Source organism: Amphiura filiformis, chromosome 9 (assembly GCF_039555335.1).
Source record: "Amphiura filiformis chromosome 9, Afil_fr2py, whole genome shotgun sequence".
In the NCBI taxonomy this organism is placed as follows: Eukaryota; Metazoa; Echinodermata; class Ophiuroidea; order Amphilepidida; family Amphiuridae; genus Amphiura; species Amphiura filiformis.
Window position 1 is genome coordinate 1,727,244 of NC_092636.1, and position 16,951 is coordinate 1,744,194.

At 36.5% G+C, this 16,951-nt stretch overlaps 1 protein-coding gene across 1 annotated transcript in view; it reads left to right on the top strand.

Moving 5' to 3' along the window:
• Positions 1-4,634: 4,634 nt before the first annotated feature.
• The window catches only part of LOC140160504 (ubiquitin-like protein 3), a 39,147-nt gene continuing 26,830 nt past the window's right edge, over positions 4,635-16,951 (top strand). The window contains exons 1-2 of the mRNA XM_072183737.1: positions 4,635-5,314; positions 9,080-9,191. Coding sequence (XP_072039838.1) covers positions 5,270-5,314; positions 9,080-9,191 — 157 coding nt within the window. The 5' untranslated portion in view covers positions 4,635-5,269. The remainder of the gene's footprint in view (positions 5,315-9,079; positions 9,192-16,951) is intronic.

Genomic DNA, 16,951 nt, shown 5'->3' on the forward strand with positions numbered 1-16,951 from the left:
CTTAATAAAACAACACAAAACATGTTTCACAAATTTAGAAAACGTCTCACGGTTAGGAAAGTTTGTTTTGATGTTTTTGTTTGTTTGTTTATTTGTTTGCTTGTTAGTTTTTCCTCTATTTACTTAAGATAGAATTTATTTGTAAAATACAAAGAAATTGGGGGCAAGGGGGGGGGGGCGGGGCAGCTTCCCCCACTGTAAAAAGTATTGCCCCCCATCTTGCCCCCCCTTGTGGGATAGTGACCGCCCTGACATTTAAGACTTTTTATGTTTCTGACCTTTACATTATATTTTGCCATTTTAACCTAAAAAGTGACAATTTTTGCACGCTTCGCGCGTATTTGTTCACTTTCTGTACCATAGCTTCAATATGGCAAAATATGGCATTTGTAACATTAACTGATTTTGTCATCAAAATGTCCCCCTTAAAATGTCATAAAAAGAGCATGCTATAGGATTGTATTTGGTTTTTGATTTAGTTTGTATTTGGTGCAATCAATACTTTTGAATAATATTAACTATGTTCATAGCTATATGCTATATATATCTTTTAAGTAGTTTATTGGGTCCCAAGTTGAAACATGTTGTAAAGTTACATTGTAATTTGATTTATTTTGTATAGCATCTTATTTGCCTTATGTTGCGTGTATGTATGCAGGAGGTGATGGAAGCGATATCACCAATTTTGAGGTCGCCATTGGATTAACACATAATCATGAAATCTTCACAAACATTATTCTAAATTTGTTATATAGGCTATATGTGGTGTCAAAGCAAAATTATCTTACTCTAAAACCGGGCTCTAAAACCGTCGGGGTACGACAGTGTACCACATTGCAAGTATGTAAATTTTCCATTTGTAATTGCTAACCGTGTATTTTGAATGGGGCTGTCAGCCCTGTATCTTCGCCAGCCTCGTATATACGTCACGTGTTGCGCTTCCTATGCCGCCTGTATGTATGTGTGTGAGTAAAAGGCTCCCTCAGTTTTGATCCGAGCCTCGCCAAATTTGCACAGGGCATACTGCAGTTACTGTCCGTTTTCCTATACACAATACACAGTGCTCTCACCATTGACGCGTGAACTCTACAAATGATGTAGGCCTACGTTAGAAGAATGGGCACATGCCTAGTTAACATCACTGTGTGAAAAATAACCAGCCAATATTTTAGCTATTCTCCAAACTTCTAGCAAATATATTTCTCTAACATGACCTAAAATTACAGCTAGGTTAGATGTTCAGAAATAGTCGCACTTTTGTAAAATATGAGTGAGGGCAAGGCATAGCTAGCCAACTCCCCGTGTTAATTGAATGGAGATTTGACCGAAAATATTAGTATCGGACCGCTCACTTCTGAGGATGCCACTAAAAAAGGGTATAAGCTACATTTTAACTATTCTAAATAGGTTCTAGAAAATATAGTTTTGTAACATGTCCCTAATTTTTAGCTAATTTAGATGTTTGGAGAGGGTCGCACTTTTGTGTTTTAGGAAGGATATGTAAACGACAGATAACACCAAAAATATGAAGAAATTATTTCCAAACCGTGTTAAGTCAACAATCATTATGTTGCTCATTTTGAAGAATGCTGGTTAACAAAAAGCAGGTCTTTGTCTCATTTCGTGAACAAAAGTACACATACCATTGTTTCCTTTCGTTTCCTTTATAATCGGTTACCCAACTGAAGCTATAATACCAGCTTTATTGTGATGTCGCACATTGAAAACAGACACTTGTGCACAACCAGAGAAGATCTGATTTTAATCAGTTGAGCTGCTTCAATGAGTGTTATCTTGGTTTAATAGCTTTTAATGGGGTTTCCTGCAAAGGTCGAAATGAATTCTACTGTAGACATGACTGCATCATGGGATGCAGAAAAATACGGGGAGTGTCGTAAGCAAGGTCGTAAGCAGGTCGTAAGCTATATACCTTCGGTCGCCTGAAATCGGAGGTCGAAGGTCAAAGGTCAAATTTTAAACTTGGTCCGATTGGGCTGTAACTCGGTGGGTGGAATCAACACTTTGTTCAAAACCAAAATGAATCAAATCGAACAAGTAATTATTGCACAGTTTAAAAAACACGTTTTTCTCAAAAAGTCAAAAATGGATGTAAGCAGTTTTGCAATTCAACTCTAAAGAAGAATTACGCATCGCACACTAGCACATTTAAACATGAATTTACAAATGGAAACATAACATGCATAGGCAGATATACCAGAGGAAAAAACTCCGGACATACCTGCCTGTGCGGGGACTTGAACCCAGACCTCTCGCTTGTCGGGCGAGCGCTCTAACCACTGAGTTACACAGACTGTCCCTGATAAACAGGACTCAAGTCTGGAACGGGTAATTAAGTCATGTCATCTGAGGTCACAGGTCATCCAACAGGTCATCTACTGTCAATGGTCATGATGGGGTAAAACAGTATCCTATCAGCTGAATTGGGCTTAAACTTGGTAAAATAAATTGGAAGAATTGGTCTCAATAAAAGTCCCTATAGGATTAGGCTAATACCATTTTGATAGTAAGATATATCGCATATTGAGCTTAATAATCATTTACGCATACGGGTATAGCTCTAGTTATCTAAATTTGCAACGGTATTTGAATGTTGGCCTATATGCAGTATTTTTAAAACCTTCATAATTATGTTTTTTATATGTAAATGTTGTATTGATCAGGAAAAACAGATGATTAATCGTGTTTTCAACTGATTGAGTGTCCCAGGTTAACTAGAACTTAAAACAAACAAACAAACAAACATCCCCGTCACTTCCAAAGTCGAGCCCCGACACTTCCGCGTCGAAGTAAAGGTCCGAATGAGTGCAGAGGGCCCATTATGAAATCTCATTTGATTTTATGTCCATGTCCATTGTCCAGATTTGAGCCTCCAACCACAGTAGCCATGGTAGCCTGAGCGTATTTATAGTAGTTTTGTCACTGGCCAAATGGGGGAGGAGAGGAGAATGATGATTTTCAGGGGAACAAAATTTGTTGATTTTGGTCAAAATTTTTCCTTCATTCAAGTTCATTCATTCGTTCATGGCGTTCATTCATTCACTCATTACGTCCATGATTCATCTATTCATTTAGGCCCTAATTCTTTCTTTCATTCATTTATTCATTATCTTCCATTTGTTTATTCGTTCATTTTATTTTAATTAATAACTCCGGGGGGCACTCAACTTTAGAAGTGACGGTAGGCCCCCCTATGTGCCTGTCAATATAGGCCCCTCTTTTGAAGTCGACAATACCCGATTTTTTTAGTTGCGGCTACCCAATGACCCCCTTTTTTTGGTTGCGGCTACCCAATGACCCCCTTTTTTTCTAGATTTTCTGGAATAGCGTCATCAAAATGCCAAAAAATAATGCCGAAACTTTCAAATTTTGCTCAATTTTTTCAAAATTATGTCGAAACGTTCAAAATTTTGCTCCATTTTTTCAAAATTTTCTACTCGATGACCCTTTAAAAAAAATCTTATACTCAATGACCCCCTTTTTTCAAAATATTATACTCAATGACCCCCCTTTTTTATTTTGTTTGTACCCAATGACCCCCTTTTTTAAAATAACGCTCTGTCCCGATAGGCCCCTACTTCGCGACGCCGGTAGGCACATACCGTAAAATGTGGTAACTTCGGTCAGCGGGGTAACTTTGGTCGGTCAAATATATTTTTTTAAATGGTCATATTTTTGTACAGCAAAATTGTTTTTAGTCATATTTGGTGTCAATTTGTTAAGAAATATGTTTGGAAGAAATAATAGTAGCTCATATCCAATTTCCTCGAAATTTACGAAACTTTACGGGATTTTTGACCAAAAATGAGCATTTTTAAACTTTTTTTCAGAAAAATAAAAATCTTATTTGTGAGCAAGGATGTGTGATTAATTTGCAAGGGGTCAAATGTCACAAAAAACAAAAACTTGCCCATAGGCCTACAGCGAAGATCATTTTTAAATTTTTTTTTTCTTCATGGAAATGGAATGTAACTTACTCTGACCAAAGTTGCCCCAAATGCGGGGTAACTTTGGTCAGGCTATTTTTAACCCCTAGGGCACCCTTACAAAAGTATTTAAAAAATCTTTTTCAACTTCAAGGTGTAGAAGGGAACCCTAATGTCATTAAAAAAAGAGTTAATTAGAAATATAATTGGTTTTGTTTGGAAGCAGTGGGTTATAAACTCTGAAAAGTGCCCAAAGTTACCCAATTTTACGGTACCCGTCACTTTTAAAGTTGAGTGCCCCCCGCCCGGGTAATAACTTTTCTAACAAAATTCTCAGAAACGATGTGTCTTTTTGTTCTTGTTTGTTTTAAACAAAATTCTCAGAACTTGTTGATCATGCATGCGGGTAAAAAGGGAAGATGATATAATTTATAGGACGTCATCATTCCGACTTTGAATACAATAGCATCTAATGTATTAGTAATACAGGTACCGATTGTTCGAGTTCGCAGGGTCAGGTGTAATGTGGTCTCCCATTGGTCCACGCAAAGTGATTATGCAAATTTAGCTTTATTAACCAACTTCAACTCAAAACCGCTAGAAAACCTTCAGGTGCTTTTAAAATACTTCAGCCAAGTTCAGCGTGTGGTCGCGGCCCGAGTGCAGGCCATATGAATGACGTCACGAAACTCCCAGAATTCATCAGTACAGCCAAGTGGTCGCCATTTTTTCTGGGAACAAAATCAACAAGAAGACATTACGTATTTTGTTGAAGACAATTATTTATGTTTCTGTGGCTCAACTGTTGTGACTGAAGTGAAATCATATAGAGATCGTTGTTCAGCAGATCTTCAACTACATGTTGGACATGTTAATATCAATATTCACTTTCGAAATGGCGAAAATTAGGCTATATATTTGGTGACCCACCCGGTCGAAATACTCGGTGAATCATCGTATTCAGTGTTTGTACCCGTGTCACCCTGCAGCGAAAATACGCTCTGCAGTGGCATTTAAATCTGTCACATATCTTGATCAACCATGAAAACACGACATTATATCATCATGATCTGTTGATCAGTACAAGTAGTGGTTGGTTCTAATTCCAGGCCATCCATTTTGGTTAAAGATTGTCGTCAAGGAAAGGCTAGTCCCATTGACGGCACTCCGTCCACAGTAACTTTCTGAAGTTGATCAATACCGTTCCTCAACGGAGTGCAAGGCCAGGCCGGTGTAGGCCATTGTTTGGGCCATCATTGTTTATAATTTATTGTATGGAACATTAGTCGGATTTTATTCGACAGAACTGGAAATAAACTTTCAATATGTCTAGCTCTAATTCAACAAATGGAAAAAATGACCGAGATAAGGTGGGTTTTCAAAACTAAATTATTTAATTTGTGTACATCGTGGAACATAATCTTTGCGTCGCTGTGCGTAATACTGTAAGTGTAAGCTATTGTACGCAGATAAGGCCGTGTAAAATTAATATTTTGGTTCTCGCCCCTCCTCCTCAATTTCTGGGATTTGTCAGATTTTTTATTTTTTTTAGATTTTTCTATTTTTTTAGACTTTGGAATGATTTATGAAATCTTCATACATATAAATAAGTTTATTAGAGAACAAGCATCACTTCCAAGTCTTTTTGTGGAACTCTAGAGGGTTTATCCCTCAGAATCTCACATTTGAAAAAAAAAAAAAAAGGCCTCATCGTTTCCTCGAGCACTGTTGGAGAAGACCGAAAACTACTGACAATGCTAATTTTACATTGAAAAAAAAAAAAAAAAAACACCTCCCTCCCTCATCAATTCATGAAAATCCTCTGGGACGAGAACCAAAACATTAATTTTATACGGCCTAACCTCGCATTATGGACGCGTAGAGTAGCGTTGTACGCTTGTGTATTAGCATGATTAGTCGCGGCGTAACAAGCGTAGTTGAATCATGAATGTAATGTTCCACGATGTACACAAATAAAATAATTTTTCTTTAACTTTGAAATTGAATGATTTATTGGACTTTAAAAAAATAATTCAAACTACAGTAAAATTCTTGTCCAAACTGGAACACTATTTAGCACTAGTAGTGGCTCCGCGATAACATGATAAACATGTGTACGCGAACATAGCACGGTACAGAATAAAGCATACATGTGTCTTACAATTGCATTGCGCGTACACGCTTTATACTAATAGTATGCTACATGGACGCAACACGCATGTTCCAGTTTGGCCAAGAAATACTTAATTTAACTGTAAAGTGTAGTAAAGTGTAAGTATCATGTGGGTTGGTCTATGTGTGTGCGCATGAGGGAGGTCGGACATGTTTTTTCTGTCTGCTACATCTCAGAAAACCTCGCCTTTCAACCATCTAGAGGAATAAACTTCCATCTTTTCCTTTTGTGGACTGTATACTTATCATCTGAGTGTCTTTTGGAGTGATTTTTGTCCCGCTTTGAGTCTGAACTTTTGCACATTTTTCCAAGTAAAATTCTACTCGTGTGACGCAAATTTTACCAACATCAAGATGGCGTCCAGCATGGAGGAGTAACGGCAGACGGTTGGGGCGGGAGTAGTATTTAGTAGTACTGGCGGGCGCTGGGTGACCCTCTCTTTTTGGTTTATTTCTTCGTCTTTATCATCAGGCCCTTCACAATTAATTCTTAGTTTCCTGTTTCAAGTTTGAAAATAAAGGACGAGGCGACTTTTAATTATTAATTATTAATTATCTATTAATTATTAATTATCTATTACTTTCTTTATTTTGAAAATGTGGTCGTGACTATTATCAACAGTCCATTTGGTCATTTTGACTAAGACTACGGATTTAATTATTTTACCTTTATAATTGATTTTTAACATTAATATTAGTAGGGGACCCTACAATGTTCTTGTTTTATATTCATAATCAAGTTGAGATGATCCAAAACAGATATTAGCAAATAAAAGTAATTACAAAGTCAATTAAAAGATGAAAATACGTAAATAAAAATAAAATAATTAAATATTTTTCCATTCTTGATTTTGGACGCGCGAGGGAAACAGGAAACTAAGGATCAATTGTAATTGGCCTGACATATGAAGTATAAAACGTGAGTAAAATAATTTTCTTTTGCACAAAACCAAAATATTTTACTCACTTGACGGTTTCGCCTATCATGGTCGATAGGCATCATCAGAATGATGTTGGATGATCCTTACTTCCGGTATATAAAACGTGAGTATTTTCCCTGTCATTTTGTGTATTACTGTGGGACTTATTCATGCAACAATGGAGTTTGATGATCAAGAATTTGATCATGTTGAAAGAGCCTTGTCATCAATGGCATTGACGCCCATCGTAGATGTCGCTGAAGATTATGATATTTATCATGTTAATAATGATGATGATTTGTTTAAGGGGGTACTACACCCCTCGATAAATTTGTGTATATTTTTGCATTTTTCTCAAAAATTAATAACACAGTGGTAACAAAAAGTTATGTATATTATAGGGGCAAGGAATCCAATTACTACACTGGAATTTCAGTGACCCAAGACAAGCGGTTTGTTATTTATGATAAGAAATAAGGTACCGCTAGGATGTACCTCGTTTCCTATCATATATACTGAACCGCTTGTCTTGAGTCACTGAAATTTCAGTGTAGTAATTGGATTCCTTGCCCCAATAATAATATGTATAACTTTTGTTACCAGTGTGTTATTATTTTTTGAGAAAAATGCAAAAATAGTCACAATTTACCACAGTGTAGTACCCCTTAATACATTGGACACATTTATTATGAAATTATGGACTCATACTGTTAAATAAAACTTGATCACTTTGGTATTAAATAACACCATTCATCGTTGGATTTCAAATTTCCTGTCCCAAAGAAAACAAAGAGTCGTTGTGGGTAGCGACCACTCTGAATGGGTCCCTGTGCGCTCAGGCGTTCCCCAAGGGACGGTCTTAGGCCCCCTTTTATTTTAATCTTAATAAATGACCTCCCTGAAAACTTGTCATCCCAGGTGCGTTTATTCGCAGATGATTGTGTGATTTATAGGGAAATAATAAATGACCTCGATGCTGAAGCCTTGCAGAAAGACCTTGTCAGTATGGGAGAGGACTTGGCAGATGAGATTTAACACAGCAAAATGTTTCACTCTGAAAATAACACATGTTCGTAAACACAAACACATAAACCAGATATCAGCAAAAGGTAACAGGGCACTTGGTTTCATAAAACGCAACCTCAGTTCTTGTACTACTGTAGTCTTGCCAGCAAGACTTCAGTCTTTATCATAAACATAATGACATCTACGGACCTGAGTTATGCTGAGTTATAGTTACTAGAACTAGTACTACTGGGGACATCAACTACACAGCTTTTAAAGCATTCATAAGACCAACCATTGAATACTGCTCCTTATACCCAAGATCAAATTTACCAACTAGAAGCGATGCAGCGTCGAGCAGTAAGATTCATCAAGAGCGACTACAGTAAGCGCACCAGTGTTACCAAATTAATGAAGGACTTGGACATGGAGTTACTTGCTGACAGGAGGAAGGTAGACTTTCCATACTACAGAAAGCCAGAGAGGGTCATCTGGCCCTGCCAGTACAAAACAGACTACAACCAACCCACCATCGTACTAAGCGAAGCCACGCAAATTCATACACAAAATTACAAGTCAACAAGGACGTTTTCAAATACTCCTTTTCCCCAAAGGAAAGCGAAATGAAATTTCCATGCTATTTTGTCCGAATAAGTTTGCCGTACGTCGTACGATCATGTTTTTATTGAACCAGGAAGTGGAACGAACCAGGAAGTAGGTTTACACTGGAAGTCGGTGATAGTAGCTCATATTGGCGTGATTTTAAGCTTATCTAACGACCTTTTTCAGCATTTTAAAAATCTCATTACGAGTGTCGACACATGTCGATTGTCATATTTTTTCCCCAACGAAGTGTTGAATTAGAAATCATGTGTCGATAACACCTCTAAAGATAAATTTGAATGGGGCTCCAATTTTGTCAATGTTGCTGTTTTCCTTGTTTTTTGTTTAATTTTTCATTAAAAAATATCTAATGACAACTTTCAATGACTTACCCTTCACTTAATTATGTCATATTTTTATTACTGTTTGTTGCAGGTTTTATTACGATTGATACATCCTATGAATGGAAACAGCAAAGAATTTGTGTTCTCGCCGCATGACTCGGCAGCAGATGTAGCTCAACATGTATTTGATAATTGGCCACAAGGTATGTATGCGTGTCACTAGGTTTTCTGTACTATTAGTGTGAGAGAGGGTAGTCTGTTTTATCGCAGTCAAAGGAGGACCCTCCATTGTTGGGAAACAAACGTACCAAAAGATTGTTAAGTAAAACACGATTTTCAACACTAAAATTGTTAATATTGCACCGATTTAGCACAATTTGTATGCAAAGTTGGGACTATAGTTGTGATAAACTTTTACCGGAAACCGCTTCACAGGCGGATTTAGTGGTATGAACCCTTGAAGGGGCTAAAACATCGTTTTTAGGCCTTGAAAATGATTTTGTTATCTTTTCCACTAAGTTTTGAATTAATCTTAAGACATTTTAGGTTATTTTCTTTGATACTTTAGATACACGGGCAATTTTAAACACAAGCATGATAACCGACAATTGCCATTTTTCGTCATTTTGACGCACATGAACGCACTATAGTTGCAGATTTGCAATTTTCATGAAGATATTACTTGATGTTAAGAATAAAAGTCATTTGAACATCTTCTACAAGTACATAACTTCAAAATTAAAACATTCTAAGTACGTGCAGAATATTTAACAAGTCAAACAATGACAATCAAATAGGCCTACCCCCCCCCCTCCAGCGTCCGTTTTAACCAGTTTTGTTCAAAAACCATATGTAATGAATGGCTATTTGAAATTAAATATTAATATAAATTTAACTTTGAGTGTTATAACAATTTACATTACTGAACAGTGGTATAAATAAAGCAAACTAGAAACTTAAATATCTTAAAATCAATTTTTTTATGCAATTTTATTAAATATGAAGTCCAAAACTTGAGCTTAAATGACAAAAAAAATTAGCTAAAAAAGAACAATGAATTTGAAAAACCTCTTAGTAATTTAGACACCCATAAACAATGTTTTCAATATTTTGAAACTCTTCTCTATTCATATCAAAAGGTTTCAAACTTCAACCAAAATCGGAACTTTTGTTAAATTGGAAATAAAAGCAGGCCTATTCGCGGCAAATTTACGTACAGCGTAAAACCTGGCGGCGTCCATGCACGCGCTTGTTGATGTCCTTCCTCTTTTCTTCGTGTGCATTTTGAATAGATAAAGACGCGCGGAAAACGCATGGAATTGCTCCTTAAAGGGTACATAACACAAAATAGCTTTCCATAGACTTTACGTGCAAAATAGGGGTCACGTTTTAGGCCATAAGTCGAGTTACCTCTTACTTTAAAATATATATTTGATATCATCTTAATCAGAACAAAATTCTGCATAACATATCTGAAAATGACACAACATTTTCCGTCTACTTTTGAGAAAATTAGGCGATATAAAAGGCCCGATTTTCCCGTGTTTACGATCCGACTGCTAACGCGTTTTGACCTTGTGTGTTCATGCGCTCATCATCGTAAACATCACTCAAATTTTTGCATTTTCTTTTCAAATTAGTATAGAGATCACATTCACAGGTTCTAGTAAAACACGATTTTCAACACTAAAATTGTTAATATTGCACCGATTTAGCACAATTTGTATGCAAAGTTGGGACTATAGTCGTGATAAACTTTTACCGGAAACCGCTTCACAGGCGGATTTAGTGGTATGAACCCTCAAAGGTGTATTCATGATGTCCTCATCATGTTGCTGACTAGAAGCTTGAATCAACTTCCAGAATGTGGGAGTACAATACATTCACCTGCTTTACTGCTACATTGTATAGACGATTTCACACATTCCTACTCCTCAATGGCAGCCATAGCCGCGACGGGGACCCAGCTATGTCACCTAAAATGTGAAATGATGTGGCCTTGAAGGGTATTTTAAACTGCATTCTATCACCCGTGTTACACATAGACAAAAGAATGATGACAGTGTACAACACAAAAGAATCTAACATCAAATTTTAAGCGGGTTTAATCCACCCAATTGGGCACTCACAACACCTGTTTGGTGCATGCGGGGAACCAAATATGGCCGACCAAATCCTGACCATGACTTGGCTTGTTGGATTCGTCTATACCTGGATGTGTGATTGTATTATTCTCCATGCTCTGCTCTCCTGGAGGCAATTAACCTTGTGACATCACATGCAAGTGCCCTATAAAGATATGTTCAGTAAAATAAAACTAGTTGAATTTCATAGCTGACTCCGTCCCTCCCTCTCTGTAACCTGAAGTGGTCAAAATAACATTTTTTTAGAGCAAATCATTGTTAGGGAACAAACCAAAAGATTGTTGATGTCCTATAAAGTCATAGCAAGTTGTGTTTCAAACTTGACCATCTTCGCTGTCGCTGACGAAATCGAAGGTGGGTCAAAATGATATTGAGTGATAATTAAAAAGTAATCAACATTTATAACTCCCTCCTCACTCTATCAATCTTTTGGTTTATTCGCATACCCGTAGGCAGGTAGGGGAATAAATTGCATTGACTCTCAATTGTAATGAATATAAGCATTTTATGAAAAATTATTACTGGGGGTTATATAGCACTTGGCATATTACCGTAATCATTACATTTAGCGTACCATGTAGTTATTTTACATGTGAGGTTATTTTACGATGTTTTCATAATTATGAAAATGTCCAAAAGCTAATCGTTCATTTTAGTGCAGTGCACCATTTATTTGGTGAATTCAAATGCAAAGTAGGGATTTTCTGGTGCTCCTACATGTAATGTAAAAAGGATGTACTTTTTTGTGTATAAAGGTATTTTGGATGGGCAGTTAATAGTATCACATTCAGCAAGTAGAAATATCTTGGATGTGCTCTTAATGGGGCATGGGCGCTTTTATGGTGCTTGCGTTGGTCAGTAAATTTACAATTTGTTTAATAGAAGATTTAAAATTTGAAGCCAGATTAAGTTAAACATACTCTAGTAATGGAACCAGAACAAAATTGTCTAGAACATGTTATAGAAGCTAAAAATGTTTTTGGTCAGATCTATTATAGGAAGTCTGTCAGGGATCTTCAAATAATTTTGTTCCAGCACTCAAAATATATTTTTGTACAGCCTACATGGAAGTCTTAGGCCTACCCATTGTATACATGTATGTACAGGTCCATACTTGTTGCAAAGTATTGTATTTTGTTTTGCGTAAAAATTAGTGAATAAATTAATAAATTCCAAACATGGTGGAAGATGTCCACCCACACTATGTTGATATACAATGTATTATCTGCAATTCAGCATCGACGTGGTTACGTAATTCTCTAGGTTACCGGATCACGCTACTTGTGTATTTTGGTATGCCTTCGAGTGCCATATAATATGTGTGGTGATTGTTTCGATCGTGGTTCATTACTCAAGCGTGTGATCCCGTTGACATAGTAACATTACTTAACTTCGCTGACAAATTGTGTGGTTCTGTCCTTTTGTTGTGTGAATGGACAAGGTACTGGTAATCTGGTAAGACTAACTAGTATAAAGCAGTTACATACATATACATGCCGTTTGCACCAAAAACATTTAATGGGGTGTCCAGCGGTGGGGCAGAGTGCCTCCCCCGACAAAAATGAAAGAAAAAGTGCCCTCTGACAAAAAAGAAAGAGAAAATCAAGAGAGCAAAGGAAAAGAAAAAGGGCATGCAGCCTTTTTTCTAGCAAAATTCAGGGGTAAAATACAAAAATTTTCCGCACTAAGCGCGCACATTGTGAATATAAAGCCCTTTCCAGCCCGATAATGGCCGAAAATAGTGTAAAATGTCTTTTTTTAGGCGCTGCGCGCGCACATCATCCTAATAAGCCTATTTCGAAAAGCTCGAAGACATACACTCTCTATGTATCGTATGATGCAACTACAATTTTTTTCGTCTGTGCCCCCGAAATTTTATTTTGCCCCCCTGACCAAGAAAGCTGGCTACGCCCCTGGGTGTCGGGTGTGTCTGATCATGTACACGTCTGTATGCATCCCGTCACACTATCCGAACTTTGCTGTAGCCTGTAGCCCTCTAGTCCGAAAAGGTGCAGCACCTCTGGTTTACAAACATGTTTTAGTCATTGAAGGAGTTGAATAAGTATTTAGCAAGTTTTGGAAAAGCACATTCAGAACTTTCTATAGTTGTTTTGCTCGAGTCACACTTTAATATAAAAGAACTCCAAAGGTCACGAAATTAAATCACCTCACACCTTGTCCTGATATTATTTCCTGTTAGTATTATTACATTAATTCTCTTAACGCGGGTGTTGACTGCAGACGACGTGTTTCAAATTTTTTATAAAAATTGCAGAAATGTAAATTTTCATGACCATATTTGGAATCAGCATGAAAAATGCATTAAAATGAGTACATACAAACAAGCCTAGTATTGGTTCAGTAGTTCTTATGATAGCACTTGATATTTTGAGAAAATATTTCAAAACTTAAACTCTTTTCCGTTGAAGCGCATGGCTAGCACGCAGAGCATTAATAACAGCGTACCGCATGGTACTATCAATTGTAACACAAACCATATCCAACTTCCCCATCATTGGATGAGGCTCTTTAAAAAAGAAACAAGAATTTCTTCCTTAAAATGATAAAAAGTGACAATTTGATTATAATGGATAATGTTTACAAAAAAGTAATTAACACACTTCTTTGCATCTGCATCAAAGTAAGATACTGGAAATGTCATTCATTCCAACAGAATTCAATGTTTCCTAAACTTTTATAAATTTTCACTGTTGTAGAACAATGTTGAGCAACAGGAATTTTGTGAACCTTCATGGCAATTTGAACCAATTATCATTAATTGAAAGCGAAATATCAAGCCAAGGTATGACTTCTTATTTAAAGTGAGTGAGTAAAACTTAGTAAGTAGTGCACCATAGTAATAAATCATTATTTATCCAGTATTACTCATCATGACTTAAATCCTTCAAATCATTTTGATAAACATTTCAAAGGAACTAAGGAAGGCAGTAATTTTGTAGAGATTGGAAAGTCTTAGCACTCTTAGCTGATAGGCTACATGTACATGTACTTGCCTTGAAATGCTGACGATGAACTGGATATTCAACTTGGACACTCAACATCAACTTCAAATTTAAAACTGTATATCATGTAATTAAAGATCACTTTTTAAAGAAGAATAAAAAGATTGATCATTGTTCACTTATCAGTCGAAATATAGGGAATGACTAAGCTAGATGAACACACAAATTTAAAAAAAATTTAATTTGTGCTGGATTGTTTTACCTTCAAACATTTAAATGTTGTGAATATTTGGCAAAATTGTTCATGATATCTTAATAAGTACAGTGTATGTGTAGGCAATGAGGTGTGTGCACTGGAGATATTTGGTGATGGTCACAAGGTGTTTGCATTTTCCTTGTTGATAATTAGAAATAATGAGCCCAGCCTAGTCATAAGATGTAATGAACATTGTATCTTAGGAACCGTGGAAATCTTGAAAAGTGTTGGAATGTGTTACATCATATTGGTACATTACACCAGTTAAAACCTGCGTGGACATTGATAGGAATACATTTGAATTTATTGGGCTTTAAATATGTAATTGCCTGATCACAATTGACATATATAAATAACTGCACTAGACATGTATAATTCATTTGGAAGACCTGACTAGTTTAACAATAAAAGCATTGATCCGTCACGCGTCTTTTTTACTATTCACATTGGAAAAAGACATTGTCATGATGCTTCCATTGTGCTTGAATGAAGTGACAAATTGAACTTATAATTAGCACTTGTTCAGTGCGTAAGGGACCATGACAAGCCCTCTCTGACATTACAAAATCCACCAGTCCTACTCGCTGTAACCATGGTAACTGGAACCAGTTCTAGTTGAACCAAGCAGGGTATTTCCCTTTCTAAAAATAGACACGAAAAAGCAGTGAATAAAATGCTTAACTTAAAGCAGTTGCTCCTTCATTTGTCATTTTGAAGTACAAATATAGAGACTTGAACAATCTTCATCAACATCAATAGTCATAAATTGATAATATTGTTTGAATATTGGAAGAAAGAGCTCATCTTTTTTCCAAGGTTAAAATTACTTCACCATTGTTTTCTTCATTTATTTTTCATACATATACCTGTCAGCGTATGCCTGTAGGGGTTATAATTAGTATGATCAATTATATTGATTGGCGGTTATTGATTCAGCGGCAGCCTTGGTAAAATATTGCTACATTAAATAATATTGACATCATCATGACATATAGATCTGTAATGTGTCCAAATTAAGGAAAATACTTGAGGTTTTCCTGAGGACAACCAATTTAAAACAGAGATTCTGCTTGTCCTTAACATATTTCAGTTGTTCCATAATTGAATGATATTTTTGGTTCCCAAAAATCAAGTTTGATATTTTTGCTCCGGAAACTGTATCTTCAGCTAAGAATTAGGAAACATGTGATAATTGTGCTTGCTTCCAAATTCGCCATTCTGATCATGCAGATCTTGATTTCTGGCACAGTGAAATGATTAATTAAAAATATTCAAAATTTAACATTATACGTTACTGAAGCATAATGTCATAATGTGTGCTAGCAGTGATCGGTTGATCTTTCTTGATAAACAATAACTTTACTTAAAGCCTTAATGTACGATCTTTTTAAATTTTTAGATTTTTCTTTTTTTCTTCTAAAATGATAATATGCAATCATTATGAAAGTTCCCAATACATTTGGACGCGAAAAACATTGGGAATTTGCAAAGAAACAACATCATAAACTTCACCGCTATCACTCGAAACATCTCGCACTATTTGGATTAGGACAGCGAGTGCGGCTTCAGAGTTAGTCTCCCCACTGCGGCCAGTTTGGTTACGCTCCCTCCACATGTGGAGGGACCGTAATCAAGCTAGTTTTATACTGAGACTACGGTTTGCGATCGTGGCCGACATTAAGTCATAATCTAAAAAATTATGACTTTATGTCGGACCAACAGAAAATCGTCCCGTTTTACTACAAATAGGACGAATTTGACAGTTTGCTCATAGATTTAAGTTAGAACATGTGTAAGTATTACAAATATGCCAAAAATTGGTTTTGAAAAAATAAAGGTAAATTCTGAAAAAGATCGTACATTATGACTTTAATGCAGTAATTGTGAGTTTTTGGGAAAATTGGATTTCCAGTGGACAAGTGCATGTTTGACCATTGCTGTCCCCAGTGATTTCTGGACAAGAGGAAAAGTGCGTATTTTGAACAGTGCATCTGCATACATAATCGGCATAATGCTTGCATACAAGACTGTGCATTTAAAGTTTGAAAATGTTCATATTCATTTTCACTACTTTTACAGACTCAGTACACCGGTCGATCTTACCGTTTCCGATGTTGATTAAGATACTTCTTGCATCGATCCCGAGATGCGGAAAAACCAATAGTCATTTTGTCCCACATAAATGAATAAATAACAAAACCCCCGATCCCCGGTGGACTCACCCAAAAGGTGACGTCACACCATATGATCGTCCCTTATCCTCCTTGGTCTCCGACTGACACAGGCGTGCCTATCGATTGTTCATAGCACTGTGTATCAATTTCTCGACAAAGGCGAGATATACGGTTGTAGTTTCACACCTTAGGTAAAACCAAACCGGTATTGTTCGGCTGAGGATAGTTTTGACGGCATTTTCTGGCGAAAAAGTGACAAAAAGCGATCCAAAACTTAGCTACATATCGTGCCTCCGTTTATATCACGGGACACACGAGCAATTCAAAATGGCCGCTCGTTGGCGCCATTCATTTTGTTTCCCACGTAAAACAACCATTGCAGCCTGTAAGTTACAATAGATGTTTGTACATACACATTGTATTTCA